The sequence below is a fragment of the Chrysemys picta genome, chromosome 7 (assembly GCF_011386835.1).
Source record: "Chrysemys picta bellii isolate R12L10 chromosome 7, ASM1138683v2, whole genome shotgun sequence".
Lineage (NCBI taxonomy): Eukaryota > Metazoa > Chordata > Testudines > Emydidae > Chrysemys > Chrysemys picta.
In genome coordinates, this window is record NC_088797.1 from 120781180 (window position 1) to 120801708 (window position 20529).

A 20529-nucleotide genomic window follows, 5' to 3' on the forward strand; every position below is an offset into this window, starting at 1 on the left:
AAATCATCGGGATGTAGAACATGTGTAATCCAGATAAATCTCTCTGCCTCTTTCCTTCGTCAAACCTGGCCTCCCGACAGCGTCAGATACATTGCTCTGTGCCAATTGCTGCCGCCCTGAAAAACTGCTGCAAAGTACTAAAACTCACTCCAACACCTCTTCTTAGAATAATTGGGTTTATTAATTTTGGGCATTAGAAGCAAGGGGTCAGCTCTTCATCTGGTGCAAACCAGTGTAGCTCTGTTGTCTTCAGTGAAAATATCTTCTGCCAAACAGCGGAGCAGAACCTCAGCTTGGATCAGTTGAAATAGCCCAGTTGAAGTCTGTAGCCAGGTGCCATCCCAGAGCACCTCCCCGTGGCCTGGCATGGCCCTGCAGGCAACTTGCCTTCAGTTTCCCCCTTTAGTTGGTCCTTTGCAATGATTGAGACTCAAGCCAGAGTGCGCAGGCCTTTTTGTGGGGCCTTCATTCGTTCTCTTCCAAATACAGAGACTTTAACCCTTTTAGTCCCATCCCTCTTCTCCTTTGATCAGGAGTCCCACAGCCCTTCTTCTGGGGTCTGGCTGATTGTTCAGGCAGGCTTCTCCTCCTGGGCTGAGGAGTCCCGCAGCGTCCCTTCTCAAGGCTGTGCTCATTTCAGTCAGCTGCAGCCTTAAACCAGCAGGCCCCGTTTCCTCGCTAGGCTGGGAGCAGTCAGTAGGCAGCACTCATTCCCCTGCCGGTGTCTCCCCTATTATCAGAGAGGAGGCAGCATATATATGCTGCCCTCCTTCCCAGGGCTTGTCCTGGTTGGCTGGGAGAGAGGGGATCCTTGCCCCACCTTGCACTACAAGGGTCCTGGTCCCTTAAAGAAACAGTACCCTGGGTTTCCCCCTAGCATTAGCTGTTCCCCTAGGTCAAACCACCTCTCTCCCAATACCTGCCTCTGCCCTTCCATAGGACTTGGTCCACTCCAAAATCCCAGGAACCTTAAAGGGACATGCCTTGGAACAGGGGTTGGTTGAACCCTAATTTGTACTATACTTAAAGGGGACAGCCCCCCTGTTGCAAAGGCAGTGCAGTTATGGTAATTTATACAGCTGAGGGTCTGGCCCGTAATAAGTAATTTAGGATGATGATTATTGATTATTAACTTACGTTATCTTAGTGCTTAGAGGCCTCAGCTGAGATCAGGGCCCCGTAGTGGGAGGCGCCGTGCAAACATATAGCGAGAGACAGCCCCTGCCCTGAAGAGCGTACGGACAAGACAGGCAAAGGGTGGGAAGGGGAAAAAGAGTTAAGTGACTTGCTCAAGGTCAGTCTTCAGGTGCCTGGCATAGAAACCTGAGTCCTGAGTCCCAGTCCTGTGCGACTCATATCAGCTGAACGTCCAAGCCAGGGTACTGTAAAGCTTACTGACGCACGGTGTAGATTTACCCTGCTCCTCTATCAAAGCCACATATTGCTGGCGTAGGCAGGAGTCCAACATCGTATATAACACAGACCTTGCAAACCCTGTAGAGATTTGCTTGCAAAGGTGCATAAATATACTTTTATCGGAAGATAAATAGACTCCGACGACTTATCTAAAAATGTCAACCGATGTACTGCATAGATTGGAGACTATCTGACTGATGAATGTAATGTCATAGGAGCATTCGGCACTTTATTTCCTCAGACTGTAGCAGTCGGTCTCCTGCTCCTGTAAAGTGTTTGGAACTGGTAAAGCATCTAGTGGTCAGAGCAGAGGACTGGGAGTCAGGACACCTGGGTTTTATTCTTAGCTCTGCCACTGACTTGCTAGGAGACTTCAGCCAGTCACTTCTGACAGAATTTTTTAAAGTCCTGGGTGCCCAGCTAGACTCTGATTTTGTACCATGTCCAAGCATAGATCAGACGCAGTGGAGACTGGCAGTGGGAGGGAACTGGTTGTGGATCCCTGATTCAGAGCCATCCGGCCCTGGCACAAGTGAGATCCGCAGAGGGGCAGTCTTTACTTGGCATCGGTGTAAAGTCCCTTGGGGATGTTGTGCCAGTGGAGGATTGATCAAAATAGAGCTCTCCTCTGCCACACCTTCTCTGGGGTTGCCAACCCTCCAGGATTGTTCTAGTGTCTGTAGGAATCAATGGGGCGGGATAGCTCAATGGTTTGAGCATTGGCCTGCTAAACCTAGGGTTGTGAGTTCAATCCTTGAGGGGGCCACTTAGGGATCTGGGGCAAAATCAGTACTTGGTCCTGCTAGTGAAGGCAGGGGGCTGGACTCAATGACCTTTTGGGGTTCCTTCCAGTTCTATGAGATAGGTATAGCTCCATATATTATATTATTATTTTAATCAAAGATTAATCTTCAATTAAAAATGATGTCATGTGATGAAACCTCCAGGAATACGCCCAGCCAAAATTGGCAACCCTTACCCTCTCCGTCTTCTAGTCTCCCTCAACATGCCTCTCCCCTTCTCTGAGGATGGGTGGCAGCTGGGCTAGGAGGTGATGGAGCCATCTCCATCAGTTTTATGCCAGCGGAAAGTTCTGCCCAAGGGGGGATTCTCCACTGGCCACCTCTGTCTGCTTTAAGGCCACTTTATGGTACAAGACCGGAGAGTCGAACTGTTAGGGCCTGATTTTTAGGAATGCAACTCACCATAGATTTCAGTTAGAGCAGTGAGTGCTCAGCCCTCTGAAAATCAGGTCCTATGTGTCTCAACTGGCGCACTCAAGATTATAGGTGATCGTTGAAAATTTGGGCCTAAGCCTCTTTGTGCTTTAGTTTTCCCATGTGGAGCTCAAAGCTAATGGTTCTGACGTACTGCATGTGGCTGTCATCGCTCTTCGTTCTTTCTCTGAGTTATAATGAAGGTGGTAAACTCCTCAGAACAGGGACCAGCTCTCTGCCGTGTTCTGGCCAGCGCTTAGCAAACCAGCAGCCATCGGCACAGAACAAGACTGTTTGCTGAAGGCTATTGTAGAAATACAAACTGCGGTGATGCTAAAGTCCAAGATATTCAACATGCAAGATCGTGCAGTTTGAATAATCAGGATGTAATCCCTGCCTTTGTGCTCTAGGCTCACCGCTACCTCACCCCGTATACCCCCATATGCATCGCGAAAGCCGTGAAGAACACAGCCGAAACAGAAGGCATGAGAAGAGCACATGTAAGTGAAGCACCGAGTGCATTTCAGATCATCTCCCAGAGCCGGGGATTATGTTTCCCTTTCAGGGTTGGGGGAGTGTTTCAATTGGACTCATGTCTGGGATTAAGAAGCAAATAGTACTTTGGATGTTTTCTTTCCTAACCTTCTGCCACACTCCCGCTGCTATTAACTTGGTCTTCTGCCTATTTGGTGCTCTCTTTAAAGCTTTCTGAATCTGAATCCTTCTTGTGCTCTCAGACATTGCTTGGGACACAAACAAGGCTCTGCCATCCCTTTCTATCTTGCTCTTTGCTGCAATGGCTGCCTTGGTGCATTTCTATCCCCTAACTTTTTACAAGGACCGGGCGCTGGCTGATCGCCCCAGCCCGGCAGAGCAGTGCACTGCTTTTTGTCTGGTCCCTTCCCTTTGTCCTGGGGGACCCTACCAGGTGTTGAAATCCCCACTGGCAGAGCTCTCAGGATCATTGGAACACACAAGCCTTCCCACCATGTTTAAAGCCCCAGTGAAGGCTTTAAAGCTATGAACAACATGTATAGCAGTGCTAGTCACCATACATGTTTTCAGTGGGAACTATACAGCGTTCCAGACCCATATTTAGCAGGTGAGCCCTGCAAAGCATGGATTGTCCCTTTGCTATGTCTATACAATGCCCAGTGCAATGAGGCTCTAATCTGTACTGGGGTCTTAAGGCATTACTGCTGTACAACCATGAACTACTAATATTGTGGGGTAGAAATAAGGAACCAAAAGTATACTCTCTAAACTTAGTATTGAATACTCTGGCCCAGACCATTACAAGGGGCTAATCATTTTGGATGCCTCCATTTTTGGGTGGCCAAGTTGATGCACCTGAAACGGGGCTGATTGTCCAAAAGTGCCGAGTTCCCCGCCTTAGAAAAAAACTAGGCCCCCTTTAAGGTGTCTCATGCTGGGCTCTTAAAATCGCTGGAGCTGCTTTGGAAAATCATGGGCTCTTGTTTCTCCAGTTCGCCTTCTCATCTATAACCGTCAGGCATCGGGCATCAATCTACTTTATTTTATGCCACTTTGGGCTCCGGGACCCCCAAGCTGTAATGCCATCCAGGATGGACTTGGAGCATCCATGCCAGTTTTATTATTCTTATTTCCAGCAGTGTCCACAATGTGCTAGGCACTCTCCAGACATAGCTATGCTTGCTGTACTCACTGCCAGGCAGTCCCATGGCCTTCATGTCTAGTTCACATTTGCAAACAGGGTATAGTATTCCAATGAAACTCTTCATGGGTTCGGTCTGTCAAGGCGCCAATATCTTCCTGAGAGGTGTGGAACCCTCATCTCCCAGCTCAGAAGGGGTGCTCAACCCCTGACAGGAGCAGGCCATGTAGGCAGGTGGAACCTGCTAACCAGAGTGGCTCTCGATCCCCCTCAAGTGGCTAATCCATCTATGGAGGTTTATGACTCTGCTACTGCATTTGAGCTACAGCACGTGACTCCTTTTGCTCAGGCAACAGAGGACCATTTTAGGTCCAGAGGTCCTCTGTTAAATCCTTGCTACTGATAACCCATCCAGGGTGGTTGCAAAAGTACTTGAAATGCAGTCACTTGAATGGGAAGAGCAGGAGTGGGGTGACATATACCTAGGATGACCAGATAGCAACTGTGAAAAAACAAGATGGGGGTGGGGAGTAGAAAATATGCTTTATTGCAATAGACTCAAGAAGCTCTGTCTGTTTAGTTTACCAACAACATAATGGCTCTTCAGTCGGACAGAGAAAGGGCTTTAAAATGATCCAAGGGCTTTAAAGTTCAGACAGGCAATAAGGTGTATATTTTTAACAGTGAGAGTAATTAACCATTGGAACAATTCACCAAGGATCATGGTGGATTCTCCATTGCTGACAATATTCAATCAAGATTGGATGGTTTTCTAAAAGATCTGCTCTAGGAATTATTTTGGGGGAAGTTTTATGGCCTGTGTTATACAAGAGGTCAGACTAGATGATCACAGTGGTCTCTTCTGGACTTGGAATCTATGTATGAATTTCTGCTGCTTGCATTAATCAGAGAAGTTGGAGGCTAGACGGACTGCTTAGAGATCACTTACCTCATCTCCCTGTCAGTGTACCCTGTGTTAATATCTAATTGTCTCTGCATAAAAAAGACTGTTTCCATTGCATTTATAAATCGTACGTGCACTCAATTACTTTTTCTTTTTTACCCATTTTAATATAGATTAAAGATGCTGTCGCTCTGTGTGAGCTCTTTAATTGGCTAGAGAAAGAGGTATAGTATTGATTTCTCATGTTTTAATGTAGGGATTTTACTGCATAACAACATTTTGCATTAGCATAAGCTTTTCAATGCTATGAATATTCTTTTGAGTAGTTCTGCTAGGAGAGGAAGAAAAAGCGCCTGTTTTGCTCTGATTTTCAGGCTGTGGATTTGATTCCGGTTTCCGTCAAAGGTGGAATGAGCTTTTTGAATCATGCTCACATTTATTAAATGCGATCAAAAGGCAGATTAGGCAAACTCGCCTAAGTGGGTGAGGAAGGATCTGTCCAGGTCTAATATCGGAGATACTGTCTGCCTGCTGACTTAGTGTAGTAGATCGTAGAATAGTGTCGCATGTTACAGTGCAGTGTTACAGGGACATTCTCAAGATAATCTGTATTGCCCAGTGGCTAGGGCAGGTTAGGGGTCTAAGTCCCACTGACTTAATCTGTTTGGGTGCTTTTGTGAATCCCACTAGGTGTCTCTCTGCATCTGTAGATGCCTAAGGACCTTTGTAAACCTGGCCCTAGGTCATGTGACTGGTCTCCTGCTCTGCCATTTGCTCACTGTGTGACCTTCGGCAAATCACTGCATCTGTGTCTCCATTTGCCCCTCACTAAAATGGTTAAAATAAAAGTGACCATATATTTTGTGCAGTGCTTTGAGATCTGTGGCTAAAGGCACTATCTGAGCATGGCTAGCTTTTATATATAAGTATTGTATGTTTTAATAATATTTCCATAAGTGTAGTATTAGTGTCTTAGATGCAAATAAGTATTAGTGCTAAAAAATACAGATTATGGAAAGAACTGGTTAAATCTAGTTTGATTTTCACCATTATTTGTTCTGAATTTGTACATTTCAGCACAGTGTCCAATCCTAGAAACAGCTGCTGCCATGTGTGACATTATTCCTATGCATAGTCTCATTGAAGTCAAGACATGCTGTAGTAGCTGTTTGCAAACTGGGGCCTAAAATTCTCTGATTCTGCACTGGTCAGTTTCACTTCCTGGCTCTGGCACTCTTAGCACAATGCTGCTGAGTTTGGGTTTCTATCACTGCAGGGGGACAGTGAAATAAAACACCAAAATGTGAATGTCCCTGTAAGGTTAGGTTGTGTAAAGGCTAAAGATGGAGCCTCTTTCATAGTTTACTGGTTTCCTTTGCTAGTTGGTTTCTGAGGCGCCGACTTCCCCAGTACCTGGGAGGTGCTTGATCCCCGCTCTGCCCCTTCCCCCAAGACCCCGCCCCCACCCTGCCTCTTCCTGCCCCTGCTTCTCCCCTTCCTGTCCCCAGTGCCTCCTGCATGCCACTGAACAGCTGATGGTGGCAGGAGGGAAGCGCTGGGAGGGATGGGGGTGAGCTGATGGGCGTGGCTGCTGGCAAGCAGGAGGAGCTGATCTGCGGGGCTTCGATGGGTGCTGAGCACCCACTGTTTTTTTTCTGTGGGTGCTCCAGCCCCAGAACACCCACAGAGTCGAGGCCTATGGTTGGCCCGATAACTTAGCCAAGATCTCATCCATTAGGTTCCAAAGGGATCTGTTACTGAAATATCAGCTGCGGACAAAGCAGAGGAGTTTCGCAGGTAAAAAAACAAAAACGAAACCTCAATCCGGACGTTTTCTGGGTGGGTTTTTGATTCTTATTCTGTGTTAATTTACCCTTTCCTTGACGCACGTTATCTGAGGACAAGTCGCTTTCCTAGGGTTTTATTTGGGCACTAGAAAAAGAGGGTTTGTGTCTGCTGGGTTAGCATCTCTTGGGAGGATCCCATTCGCCACCTTTCCCTGCCTTCCTCTGCTGCTGGTTACTGGCTTCTCCCTTAGGCGGGCTGGGTCATGAGATTTGCACGGGGAGGCAGGAGGCTCTTGTGAACTTGCAAGATGGAGATGATAATACTTCCCCAATTCACAGGGGAGTCGTGAAGGGGAATTCATTAGGGCTGGATTCTCCAGACTCTTGAGGCCAAGGTGTGCCTCGTAAGCAACATGCACATAGTGGAGAATCGGGGCCATTAATGTCTGCCAGGTGCGTGGATACTGCAGGGATGGTGCTATAAAAATAAATAATGAGTAAGAACCAGGCGTGGCGTCTGAAGGCCGAGATTTGGAGCTGGGGAGGATGTTGGCTCCCTAGGAGGTGCGGAGGCCAGGCGATTTGGGAGAAGGCAGGACTCCAGCTAGATGGGAGGCTAGGGGCTGAACTTACTTGGCTCCTGTCTCACAGTAGAGCCACCTCTAAGCTTGTCCTGATGGCTGCGGGACTGACCTGATCTTTTTATGGAGGGGAAGGGTTTGGGGTGAGGTGAAATGGAGTGGGGGAGGAGGTTGGCTGGCTAGCTAGAGACTGTTTTATTATCTGAGCTGTGCTGGGGACACCCACCTGCTCTGGTGCGTGTCTCTCACTCACATGTGCGTGTTCACGGTGTTTCCTTTCAGCCAACAGAACGGTTTTGTCGACTTGAGCTTTGCTACGATTTCGAGCACGGGTCCGAACGGCGCCATCATTCACTACAAGTAAGAGAAGCGCAGCCCCTGTGCTCTTCAGCAAACGCACTTCCAATAGCCTGCATTGCTTCTCTACGGAGCTACAGCCGAGGACAGAAGAGTGAGATTATTTGGTTCAGACAAGGAAAAATATATCCCCGTCGCTCACCTTTTTTGCTTTATATTGGCCCAGCTTCCTTCCCCAGGAGATACGGATCCCAGTGCACCACTTGGGATGCTGGCGCTTTGATGCCAATGTTGTACCAGGACTTCATGGCCAGCAGAGGACCATCCCAGGTGGTGGCTGGCTCAGCCTATCCAGCTGGCTCCACTCCAGTGTTTGAGTTGGAATTGGAGGTGAAGGCAATAGATAATTTAACCCATGGAATGGATCAGTCATCATGGCTGTGCTGGGGCAATGAAGAGGTCCTCTGCGTCCCCCATAGCATCTGCCAAACCTTGGTCTGCAGAGTTTTTTCTGATGGGAGGGCGGGTTGGCCAATTCTGGCTGCCTCCTCCTGGTGGATGATTTGGATTCCTTGTGTTGTGAGGAAATTGCTAATTATTTTGCAGAGCGGGATGTCTCCTGACGACAGACAGGGAAGAAGGTGTATGTGTGGGGGGAGGGGTTCATTCTGACTGCTCAGGAGTGCGGGGAGATGGGTTACCTGCAGTGTCTAGGAACTTGCTCCTTCTGAAGAGGGGAAGGAGTAGGGGAGGCAGGGGAACTGTGCTGAAATGGGGTCGGGGGCGCATGTTGAAGAATGGGCAGAGAGGATCATGTGCCGTTCACTCGGCACATCCCACGGCTCAGGCTCTGTGCAAATTCCAGCATTCAGAGAAGAAGTTGGAGCCGACCGATCTGAACTTGCACCTGACATTGTCGCTCAACAGCCGCCTTGGGCTGGAAATGTTGAAATTACGGAACAAACAATTTTTCATTTAATTCAATAGGCCGGTTCCCGAGACCAACAGGGCTTTGTCTGGGAATGAGATCTACCTCCTGGATTCTGGTGCTCAGTACAAGTAAGTGGTGCAGGGTCGCTGTAACTCTTCTTTCAGTTAGAATCAAGAAACGTTTAGTGCGTAATCTGCAGGGCGGGAATCTCCATTGCTTTGGTGACGGCTGCAAAGGGCTAGATTTGGTGCTGACTAAACAACTTGACGAGCTGTTATTTTTAAAGAACACCTGTAATGCAGGTCTTGTCTCTGTGTCCTGAGTGTAGCAGTTGGTGGGAAATTGCACCATAATGTTTAAAAAGAAAATAGTTTCTAGGCCACCACTGTGAGTCTAGCTGGGGTCACTGGGCGGTGAAAGGAACAGGTGGCCTTGCTGGCATTCGTAAAGGGGCAAAGGATTCAATGGGCCATTATCGTTATTAGGGCTCGCTGGTATGATGTTTACAGAACTGTCATCAGGTCGCCGCCCCCTGGGCACCGCCTCACGGCAGGGCGCGGTGCTGCTGTCGCTTTGCCTCCGTGTCCCTGATGCTCTGGTGGCTTACGGCTCGGCCCTCTGGCTGGGTCACTGTGAAAGTTCAACCTTCCTCCCCCTTCCTGGATAGCACGGTCTAAAGTCACCTTCCGCAAAGGAGTTAGACTCCCACCTGTCCCACTCCGTTATTGGCTTCAGCTAGATTCCTCTCCCCAGGTGGGAGTGGCTGGTCTGCCCTCTTTCCTAGCCAGCAGCAACCAAGCGAGCTCTCCCCTTTCCAGCCCCTTCCTGCAGTCCAGGTTGGGCCAATCATGCTTGCCACAGCTCGTTAGCCCGCCTCAGCCCATGTGGGATTTATGTACCCCATCACAAGAATGGACAAAGAGGGATTCCCTGCCCAGAAGATGCCAGTATTGTCTGGCTGTACCAGCTCAGGAGCAGACCAGGGAGGGAGCTGTGACTCATAGTTACAATTGATCTTTGATTCTCCCGTAGACCCAGCGAGGATGTCATCTGCTAATGCTCTTGGCCAGCAGCAGGTTACTTCACCCTCCAAGCTGTCTCAGCTCTGCTAGCTGGTGCCCTGGGGGCAGAATCAAATCCCTGTCCATTCCCCACTCACATGCCTGGGAGGGTGGAGGTACAGCCCCGCCCACCTGCCCCTACACTTCAACTAGTGATGCCGGCATCCTGTGCAGCAAAGTAAGGGCATGTTGGGCAAGTAACCATGCTGCTCACTGTTAAGATGATGCCAACAGAGGGCCGTGTCCGGGACAAGGACAGTACTATTGTGCATTCACTCTGAAACCTAATGTTTGCCTCTTGATGCCCCGTGGAGTCATGGAGACTGAATTCCTGTCTGATCCCTAGAGGTAGCTCAGGTCCGAGCCATACTGCTGGGGAAGGTGAGCGCGTGCTGTACTTGTTTGATAGATCAAATTGGTGGACTACGACTCTGCGGCTGTTCCACCGGGACCTTTCACAAGCACTAACTCAATAGATTAAAGACGTTTTGTTCAGCAAGGGAGCGGGGTGGACCTGATCTCTCCTTTGAGAGGAATTGTCTCTTTGGCGCTTTGGCTATTGTTACAGTCATTTATAAAGGGCTTTGAAAAGGAAGCGCTTGAACATACTTTGATATGATTTTTACGGGTTCTTTTCCCCCCCGCGGCGGACTAATTAACCATTCCTTTAGTGTCACAGTGAAAAGCAGCCCCTTGAATAAAATATGAGTTAGACATTGATGGTATTTAGCACAGTACTGGGGCAGAGATGCTGAGTTTGCCGCTGCTGAGAAGTTAAATCCTGAATGCTTTAGGAGTACGACCTGTGTGGGCCGGGATCAAATGTATGCGCAGGGATTGACATTTCAGAAATAACTAGTGATTTGGGGTTGAATGCCAAACTTGAGATACCTTATGGGGGTCTCATTTTCAGAGAGCAGGACTTCAGCCCTTTCTGAAAGATCAGGGTTGTTTGAGGGTCTCAAACTGAGAAGTGAGTAATGATCGGGGCTGCCAAGGATTTATCCCGTGGTCAAAGGGGATTTACGTGTCTTTTTGCAGCCATTAGCTATCATGTATGCATCTGTTTTTCTTAAAGAATGCAGTTGTGGATTTAGTCTGCTTCAAAACCACCCTTGATACAAATGATGTGTAATGGTCCCTTCTCTGCACTATAGAGCAGAATGCTGTGCATGAGTTGTCCACTCTAGAATTAGTTGCATTTTCGTGGCACTCCAGATGTATAATTTGCGAACTGCTCTGGGATGAAAGATGACATTTGAATGTCAGTCAATACTGTTCCATACGGGGCATCAGTGTGTTTGGGGACTCCTAGATAAGGACCACTATGATCCTCTAGTGTGACCTCCTGCATAAATCGGGGTGTTGAACGCTTTGATTCAGTTACTGGAAGTGACTAGCGTTACAGCTTTATTATTGGGGTAAGATGTACTCTCTCCATTTGAGCTTGCGTTCTGTGACTTCATTTGCTCTTGTTTCGAAGGGATGGCACGACGGATGTGACTCGGACAATGCATTTCGGCACCCCATCGGCTTACGAAAAGGTAATTGGACATCTTGTGTTTGGAGAGCAGGCTCACGGCATTAGAGATATTTAAATGATCGTTACTTTTTAAGGAGAAAAAAAAGGTAAAAATGATATGAAAGTAGTAACTGTGGCTCATTTTGTACTATCCATTTGCTAATAAAATCGATGAGGATTCTTAGATTCCAAGGCCAGAAAGGACCATTGTGATCATCTCGTCTGACCTCCTGTATAGGCCATAGGACTCCCGGAAACAATTCCTGGTTAAAAAGGAAGCTGCCAGGATTCAGAGTGCCAAAATTTAACCTAAGAAAATAAAATATAAAGAATAGCACCTTCCCCATCTCAGAAACCACACTTCCCATCTGGAAAATAATCTGGCTTCCCCCAGAAAAGTTCAGTGGCAATGTGCCGAAAGCTCAAACCACCTTGCTGGGTAACTGACCCTACAAAAACAAAGCTCAAATGGTGAGGTGTGGCATCAAGGGCTTGTCTAACAAAGGAGTCGCACTGGTTTCACTGAAATCGGTTTAAAAATCAGCTCTCTGTGTGCTCGCTGTTCTAGCACATCCTCAGCAGAGCACCCCCTTTCAGCATTGTGCGGCACACTATCCACGCAGCCTCAGGTTCCCATTCCCAGCTGGTCTTCCCCTGCTCCGCCCAGCCTCCAATGCCTTTTGGAGGGCAGAGATTTAGGCCTGGTCTGCACTAGAAAATTAGGTCAATTTAACGACGTCGCTCAGAGGTGTGAAAAATCCATGCCCCTGAGCAGTGTCAGTAAGCCGACCCAAGTCCCCTAGGTACAAGTCCCTGGCCTTAGCCAGCCTTCTGTCCACATCTGCTCTCTCTCTGCCTGTTCCTTCCCCAGCTGAGCCTGGCTCTAAACCCCTCCCTGGAAGCCTGACTCCTGCCCCAGATGTCTCCATTTGGGCTGACTACGTTTTCTGGAACCCATTAACCCCTTCCTGCCATCCATGGAGGCATGGGTCACCCATTGCAGAGGCTCTTATATTGGTTTAAAACTGGTGTACGCTGTTATAAGCCAGTATTAAACCGATATCAGAGAATTCACACTGGGATTTCAGCGATGCCACTAAATCGGTTTAAAATCCCATCGTTAGTTAAAATGAATACAACTTTGCATTTATACCAGGCCTGTCTGTCTGGGTACTTACAGTAGAGCTCCTGTTTTACAAACTATTCAGGCGCTCATATCATCAAAAAGTTCATAAAATAGAACATCTTAAAATTACAGTGGGTACGGTGCATAAATTGCCATATGGGTGCAATGCATCACTTCTTGTCTTTCAAGCCACTGGAAAGCTATTTCCAACACGCTGAAGGCATAGGACTGTTAGGGGATGTCGACTTGTTCTTTGACATCATTTTCTGTTATGAGATTTTTTTTTTTTTTTTTTGCCTGCTGTTGGGAATAATGGTTTGTATAACTGGTGGCTCGTAAGACTGGTGTCCACCTGGCACTCGGTTTGGAAGGCTTCAGTCCAGTCATTATTAGGGCCCTACCAAATTCACGGTCGTGAAAAATGCGTCTCAGACCGTGAAATCTGATTTATCCCCTGAAATATGGTCTTTTGCATAGGGTAAAAGTATACAAAAGTACACGGTGTTTCTGAAACTGGGGGTCTTGACCCAAAAGGGGGTCACAAGACTATTGTGGTGGTGGGGGGGTCACAGTATTACCATCCGTACTTCTGTGCTGCTGCTGGTGGTGGTGCTGCCTTCAGAGCTGGGCACCGATCCAGCCGCCATGGTTCTCCAGCCGCCCAGCTCTGAAGGCAGCGCAGAAGTAAGGTCGGCAATACTGTGACCCCACCACAATAGTCTTGCAACCCTCTTTTGGGCTGGGACCCTCAGTTTGAGAAACGCTGAGTCTTAAGGGCTTTACATGTTTATATTTTGCCATGTTTTGTTACAACACCATGAAAGATTTAAATATCTGAAACCGTGAAATGCAAGATTTTTAAAATGCGATATCCGTGCAATTTACCAAAATGGATCATGAATTTGGTAGGGCCCTAGTCATTATTGATTCTCTCAGTCTGTATCTTTGTTCTCATGCTTTGCTATAGCATCACCTACTTGATGGGTTTTGCTGAGCCCCTGTAACGCTCTGCTGACCTAGAACATGCAATCGTGTTTTCAAAGCAAAGAGGGAGTTGGTTTTTATCTTCACGTTACTCAGCGGGTGCTTTTCGTTGGCAGGAATGCTTCACCTACGTCCTGAAGGGTCATATAGCTGTGAGTGCAGCCATCTTCCCTAACGGAACCAAAGGTTGGTCGCTTGCTTTGTCTCACTTCGTTCTGCAGCTGCAGATGGTTCTGAGCAGATAGGAGCCCAGCCGACTGATGTGTTTGGAGAATCTTGTGACCATTTACAAGAATATTATGCTTGACAGATACAAATGAAGTCGGCAGACATAGAAGTTTTGTCTTTAGTTGTGTCTCCTGGTATAACCTTTACATTGCATCATATTTATTGATCTAGCTCCTTTAACACCGTTTGGCAATGAAACTCTCGGATTGGAGTGAAGGGAATTTGTATCTCTCTCTAGTTCCACGGGTGTAATATTTTTATTGCTGAGTTGCATAGGAACAAATCACTGGCCACCTAGAACTTTACAGTTGTCTGGATGCGGTCATTGGGAAGTCAAACCCCAGGGTTTGTGTGTACCAGGGTGAGGGAAGGCCATTTTGTCCTCTTAATCCCATCCCCAATTCTTCTGCCTCCAGTGTACCTGGAGTGACCACCTTTGAGGATGAGCATTCTGCAGAGGCATTCAGCCTCTGGATACTCTACTGAGAGCTGGGGGCTGCTGCGGGTTGTTTTTATGTGACAGACGCTGTTCTGAAAGGCCAGGGGATGTCGACCCTGGAATTCTGTAGCTGGGAAGAGACTTGGCTTGCTACCCTTGATGGTGTGGGTGGTGGTCTCACTGCCCTGGGACACTCTCTCCTAGTTCACAGTAAGCCCTTTATATTTACCTGGTCCAGCTCCCCCTAGGTTGGCCGCAAAGATCTTTCACAATGAAATTACCTCAAATGCAAAAAACCTTGATTGCAAAAGTCCTTCCTCCCAGTACTCTTCTGGGGGCAAGAAGATGGTTTCTAGCTATCTTCCCCAGCCTGGGAAGGGCACTCCGGGTCACCCCTTTTCCTCCCAGTATTGAAGGTCTACTGGCAGACACGCCCTTTGTATTGTCACCTCCGCATAATGAGAACAGGGAGCATTTTGTCCCCTTCTCCAGGGTTTTTGTCTTGATTGATTGGGTGACCGATTGACTGGGAGACAGAGGAGCCTTACCCCACCCCGCCAGTAAAAGCTCACCTCAGGCTCTTAAATAAATAGTTATCTCTTCTCCCCAAGACTCAATCTTCTTCCAGGAGCATTTCTTCTTTCCTCACATTGGCCTTTGCTGTCCCACAGGGTCTTTGTTTGGTTGAGACTACTGTATTTGGAACGGAATAGCCTGGACCCCATCCCCCATTCCTCTTTTCCTTAAAGAGCCACTATACCCCATTACAGGTCTGTTTTATAAGCCGGTGACTTGGTTCTCTCCTTCATGTATGCTCCGGTGTCCCGTGGTAAGATCTGCAGGTGCGATCGTCAAAGACTGACTGTGCGCAGCTGGTTGGGGCCCTCTCTAAATGTCTCTCTCTTTCACCGGTTTGCAGGTCACCTTCTGGATTCTTTTGCCCGCTCTGCATTGTGGGACTGTGGTTTGGATTATCTGCACGGCACAGGACACGGAGTTGGGTGTTTCCTTAATGTGCACGAGGGTCCATGTGGCATCAGCTACAAAACCTTTGCAGATGAACCCCTGGAAGCTGGCATGATCGTTTCTGATGGTATTTAGTGTCCTTGACTATATTCTGTAGTCAGATGAGGACCGCTGTGTTAACAAGCTGCTTAGGGAACAAATCTGAAAAGCAATGGGGGTGGAGGGATGTTTCTTGCCTTTCCAGTTGCCAGGTAATTCCTTGTTTAAGATATCTAGAGAGAGACCACATCCGGTTATACCTGGGATCAGGTGTCTTAAAACCCCGTCTTTCTATTGTGATACTACAGGCCTGATTCTGCTCTCACTTCCTCCTGGTGTACACCAGTATAACTGCTAAAATCAATGGAGCTATTGCTGGCAAACCAGAGCCTTAGACATATTTTCCCATTCTTCAGGGGAAGGATGGTCTTATGGCGACCACTAGGAATGGACAGCAGGACTTGTAGGACCTAATCCACTGACTGTCTATGTGACCTTGGGCAGTTGTTTAACCTTTCTATGCCTCAGTTTCCCCAATGGTAAAATATGAGGATAATAATACTTAGCTACCCTGCCCGCGGGGGTGAGAGGGTTTGTGAGACTAAATTCATTCAAGTTTGTTAAGTTGAGATCCTTACATGGAGGGCACTGTGTACAATGGGCACCCCTTAAAACAGAGTGGGATGTTTTGGCCCGTGGTAACTGGATTAGTAGTGTTTGCAGAATTCCAGTGATTCAAACAGACGTGACCCACACTTTGTATTCTTCTCTTGACATTGGAAGGTGACTCCCTAAACTGGGGCAGTCTGTCTCTCTGAGAGAACTCAGCCTGTCACCTTGCTCGGGCTGTGCATGCAGATTAGACGGAATGGGAAATTTGTTCCCCTCAGTGGGTGCCAGATGTCCAGACTACTTAGCTATGAACTAAAGCCCCAGGAGGAAATTCACCTGTTGTGATAAGTGGCTGTGCTTCACGGCAGGGATTGGCTGATTGTTGTCTGTCTCTGCAGAGCCTGGGTATTATGAAGATGAGTCTTTTGGGATCCGCATAGAAAATGTGGTACTCGTGATCCCTGCCAAAACCAAGGTGAGTGACTTCTGAGCATGCTCAAGAAGCACCTTATCACTTGGTGGTTGTAAAAACACAAACATCTCATGGATTTTGAATGAAAAGCCTGGAACTGGAAGCCGGTCAGTATTGCAGGTAGTTGTACCCACAGGTCGAGTTTTCCCACGAGGCTGGGTTACTGCACTTGCAAGTGTTTCACTCAGGGAAAACGTATGAGGACTTTTCTCTGTAACTAAGACTGAGTCCTGGTCTCTTCCTGTAAACAGATAGAATGAGGACAATGCTGGTGCTGCTGTGATCTGCACCGCTCACTAGAAAAGGTCAGGCGAGGTTAAAATCTGCACAGCACTCCTCCTAAATGTCCTCTCTCTGCTCCGGAGATCCGGGGCTAGAGTCTCTGCATTCCAGCCTCTCTGTGTCACTGGGGGGTTGTAAAGCTAATGGGTCCCCCCCCCCCCCAGCTCGAGATTCCTAGGCATGGCAGAGTCTCCACGTGGGGTAGAGCTCTGCTTCAACACCAAAACCTGCCTGGTTGGGGGGATTATGCTTTCATTCAACGCAGGTGATTTCAAAAAGGAACATTTAATTGTCCGGCTAAATTTCTTTGGGTGAAATGTCACTAGAAATGCCAAAATGAGCAATTCCAGGTAGCTGCCCCCCTACAAGACGATCTCAGTTTTGGGCTTGAGGGGTCTGATCTGAAGCCCGAATGGAGACTTCCATTGACTTCAGTGGGCTTTACGTCCGGCCTTGCCACGTTTGGACCCCCAGCGAAATGTTTTCCCTTCTGAACCATGCGTAAGCCACGCCAAGCACCGGGTTGTACAGAACACTCCTACGCAGCTGGAGCAGTTTCCAATGACTCAGGATGTCTTTCCTCGTTCCTCCGCAGTACAACTTCAGTAACAGAGGGAGCCTGACTTTCGAGCCACTAACCCTGGTTCCGATCCAGACTAAAATGATCAGTATCCCTTTACTGACACAGAAAGAGGTAAGGGAAGTAGTAGATGGAGGGGAGCAGACTCATTCTAAAGGACCAAGGGATTCTGGTCTCATAGCGTTACCTTCCTTCTGATGGTGATGTGACTTTGGCAGCTCACCTAAACTAATCTCTGCTTGACTCTCCTCTTACTCCCTACGCTACCTGCAGCCCTATCATGTTGCTACCCCCACTTTGTTTCCTTTGCTTCAGCCCTTCTATCATGTTGCCCCCCCACACCTAGAATAGCCCCCCCATCTCTTTTCCAGTACATGCCCTCTCCACTCTTCCTTCCTACCTTCTCCTGACCAATAGCCCCACCCACATTCCCTTTTCAGCATGTGTGTCCCGTGCAGTATCTTCATTGGCCTTTGGGCCCAGAATGGTAACCCCTACCTAGGTGTATAGTCCCATTCAAGGCAGTGTATGTAATGACCGCAGGGCTCTCAGGCCCAAGTATTAAAAAGTGGCCACTGACTTTGTTGGAGACACTCATTTTTAGAGATGCTAAAGTAGCCCCGGATCCAACTGAAGGCAAAGGGAGGACCCTCAGCACCTCTGAAAATCAGGTCCTAGGTGCCTCAGTTTTGACACCCACAATTACAAGCTATTCCTGAATATATGGGCCTGGCCCTTTTGCCTTCTGCTCTAATGACCCGGTCAGTTCCCCACTGAGAGCTGACGATGTTGCCCATGCAAAGTGCAGGATGAACAGATCAACCTCCGCTCCCCCGCATCTTGATTTGCATTAAACGTTGCTCCTGTCCCTTTCTCTAGTGCGACTGGGTGAACGATTACCACCGGAAATGCAGGGAGGTGATCGGGGCAGAACTGAAGAGCCAAGGACGACATGAGGCTCTCCAGTGGCTCATCAGGGAGACGGAGCCCATCACCAAAATGCATTAAGACCAACTTTAAAAAAAACTTTTTACATGGTGACAGTTAGAATCATTCAACCTTAAAATCCTCTAATCCCCCCGCCCCTCATTTTGAAAAATGAACGTGGATTGAGGAAGAGCCTTTGATAACCATTTGGAAATAGTGAAGGGAAGGGGGCTTTTTGTTTAGCTTTTGTTTTCCTATGTGGGGGGACAGGAGCATTCCATCTGTGAACAATTTTTCTGATAATGAGCAAATCTCAAAAGTGACGTCTTTTGCTTTTGCAGTCCGGGCCTTGCTGAAACAATCATTCGAGGAGACAATAACTGGAGTGTTTTATACATTTTGGTTTATCACTGTGAAAACCCAGTGGTTTTAATTCTTGGGTTCCAGTTGCCAATCCACTGCTGACGTTAACTGTTATGCTAATGAGCCTATGTTTCTGATCAGCTAATAAAAGCTTGAGAGCCCTTATTTGCTCTGTTGCCTTCAGTCTGTCTGGTCTCTGTCAGTGATGTAACTGATTTAATTGGCCTTTAAACTCAGAGCCAAGCCCAGTCCTCACCCACCATTGGCACACCTGAAATACATAGACATGCCTTTCCCTGTACTCGGAGTTGGAGAGGTGTTAAGAAACATCATAGGAGTATTCTACTTTGTGGCAGATCTCTGCACAGCATTGCAGACAAAACCCTATGGAGGTGTGTGCATGCAAAAGGCCATGGCTGAACTGCCTGCCCGTAGGCGATAGTATTGGTCTGTCTACTTATATGGCACCGATCAATGCAGTATATGAGAGGACAGTGTCATGGAATCATAGCCCTTCCTGTGGTAGGTGTTTAAAGCAAACAGCTAAGGTGAACACAAACCAAACAGGCTTTCACAACACGTTGTGTTCATAGCTCAAGCCAGCTCAGTCTGCCTTTGTTTACTTACTCTGTCTGGATCTCAGTACAACACACAGAGACATCTAGTGGCTAAATAATAGACTGCAAATAAACATAATTATGCACAAGTGACCTGCACCCTGCCTCCATGATGGAGAAAAAAATTCCATCCTCCACAACCCACTTGTAGATCCCCCATGTAAAATCCCGGTGCTCAGCGTTTTTTGAAATGAAATCAGAGTTAGGCCCATAATGTGTAATGATATTGTGACAGAGTATTCACTAAAGCACTTGAAGTAACAGTTCAGCCTCTTGATGGAAACAAAAATTCTGAAACCTCCCTTAGAAACTGCAGGAAAACCAAGAGTTTTTCCAGCCAGGCAGCATGTGTGATGCTGACGAGATCCTGCCAAGCCCTCATAGCTCAAATGTATTTCTGTAATGTTTTTGAAGGTGAAAACCGTAATTAAGCCACATTAAATGGCATAAAGCTTGTTTTAATATTCCTCAGCCGTGCTGGAAACCGAAATGCGGTGCAGGTGCCTGAGAACCTGCAAGTGAAACTGACTAGAAATAGGCAATGAAACCAACCAGTCTCATCATTACACAATCCAAGCTGAGGAAAAAACCAAACGTGAAAAACAAACATTGAAAAAGACGGCCGCTCAGATTTTTAAATTCACTTTATCCAAGGCATAAAAACTCAGATGAGTGGGTTTTTTTGAAGTATTTCTTTTATCTTGATTGTGTCCCTGTAAGGTTGTGATAATATTTCAGTGCAAATCAGTGTTATTTTTTTCTTGTGTGCACAGTTTTAGTGCAGTTATAATCCTGGGTGAGAAATGTCTTGCTTCCCTTTACTGGGTGCTTCTTTGCCAAATACCTGACATGTGATAGGACATGCTCAATGTTCGTACAAGTGCTTTCTCAACAAATCATCACATGGAGATGAATCTGTGTTAATTGCCATCCAAATTAACTTGTGGACAGCTGGGAATGAATGATCAGAGAGGGACCAGTTCCAGGCCTGCAGCCGTACTGCCTCAGGTTGTGATCTTGTCTGATCCCAGAAACTAAGCAGGGTCAATAGTTGGATGAGACACTTTTAGGGAAATCCCAGCGGTAGAAAGCAATGACCCTGATAGCTGAATTAGGTATCATGCACTGAGCCCAGGGCCGGCTTTAGGCCAATTCCACCAATTCCCCCGAATCGGGCCCCGCGCCTAAGAGGGCCCCACGCCCAGTGGCAGGGCTGCCGGGGTGGGGGCAAGTGGCCGAGAATCCCTTCCCTGGCTAGAGGCTCCTTTTTAATTTTTACTCACCCGGCAGCGCTCCGGGTCTTCGGCGACACTTCAGCGGCGGGTCCTTCGCTCACTCTGGGTCTTCGGCAGCAGGTCCTTCAGTGCCACCAAAGACCCGAAGCGAGTGAAGGACAAACCACCGAAGACTACGAGTGCCGCCCGGTGAGTACAAGCCCCAGATGTTTTTTTTACGTGTTTTTTCTTTTTGCAGTCATCCTTGCCGGGGCCCCGTCAAAACTGTTCGAATCGGGCCCCGCACTTCCTAAAGCCGGCTCTGACT

General features: G+C 47.7%; 1 protein-coding gene across 6 annotated transcripts in view; it reads left to right on the plus strand.

Moving 5' to 3' along the window:
* XPNPEP1 (X-prolyl aminopeptidase 1) overlaps nucleotides 1–18558 on the plus strand; it is a 42039-nt gene extending 23481 nt beyond the window's left edge. For all 6 annotated transcript variants that reach the window (XM_008173492.4, XM_024110062.3, XM_065553592.1 and 3 more), the window contains 11 exons: nucleotides 3044–3133; nucleotides 5347–5397; nucleotides 6912–6970; nucleotides 7824–7901; nucleotides 8826–8897; nucleotides 11314–11374; nucleotides 13579–13648; nucleotides 15049–15222; nucleotides 16145–16221; nucleotides 17096–17194; nucleotides 17960–18558. In XM_008173492.4, coding sequence (XP_008171714.2) covers nucleotides 3044–3133; nucleotides 5347–5397; nucleotides 6912–6970; nucleotides 7824–7901; nucleotides 8826–8897; nucleotides 11314–11374; nucleotides 13579–13648; nucleotides 15049–15222; nucleotides 16145–16221; nucleotides 17096–17194; nucleotides 17960–18088 — 960 coding nt within the window. In that variant the 3' untranslated portion in view covers nucleotides 18089–18558. The remainder of the gene's footprint in view (nucleotides 1–3043; nucleotides 3134–5346; nucleotides 5398–6911; nucleotides 6971–7823; nucleotides 7902–8825; nucleotides 8898–11313; nucleotides 11375–13578; nucleotides 13649–15048; nucleotides 15223–16144; nucleotides 16222–17095; nucleotides 17195–17959) is intronic.
* Nucleotides 18559–20529: the final 1971 nt, after the last annotated feature.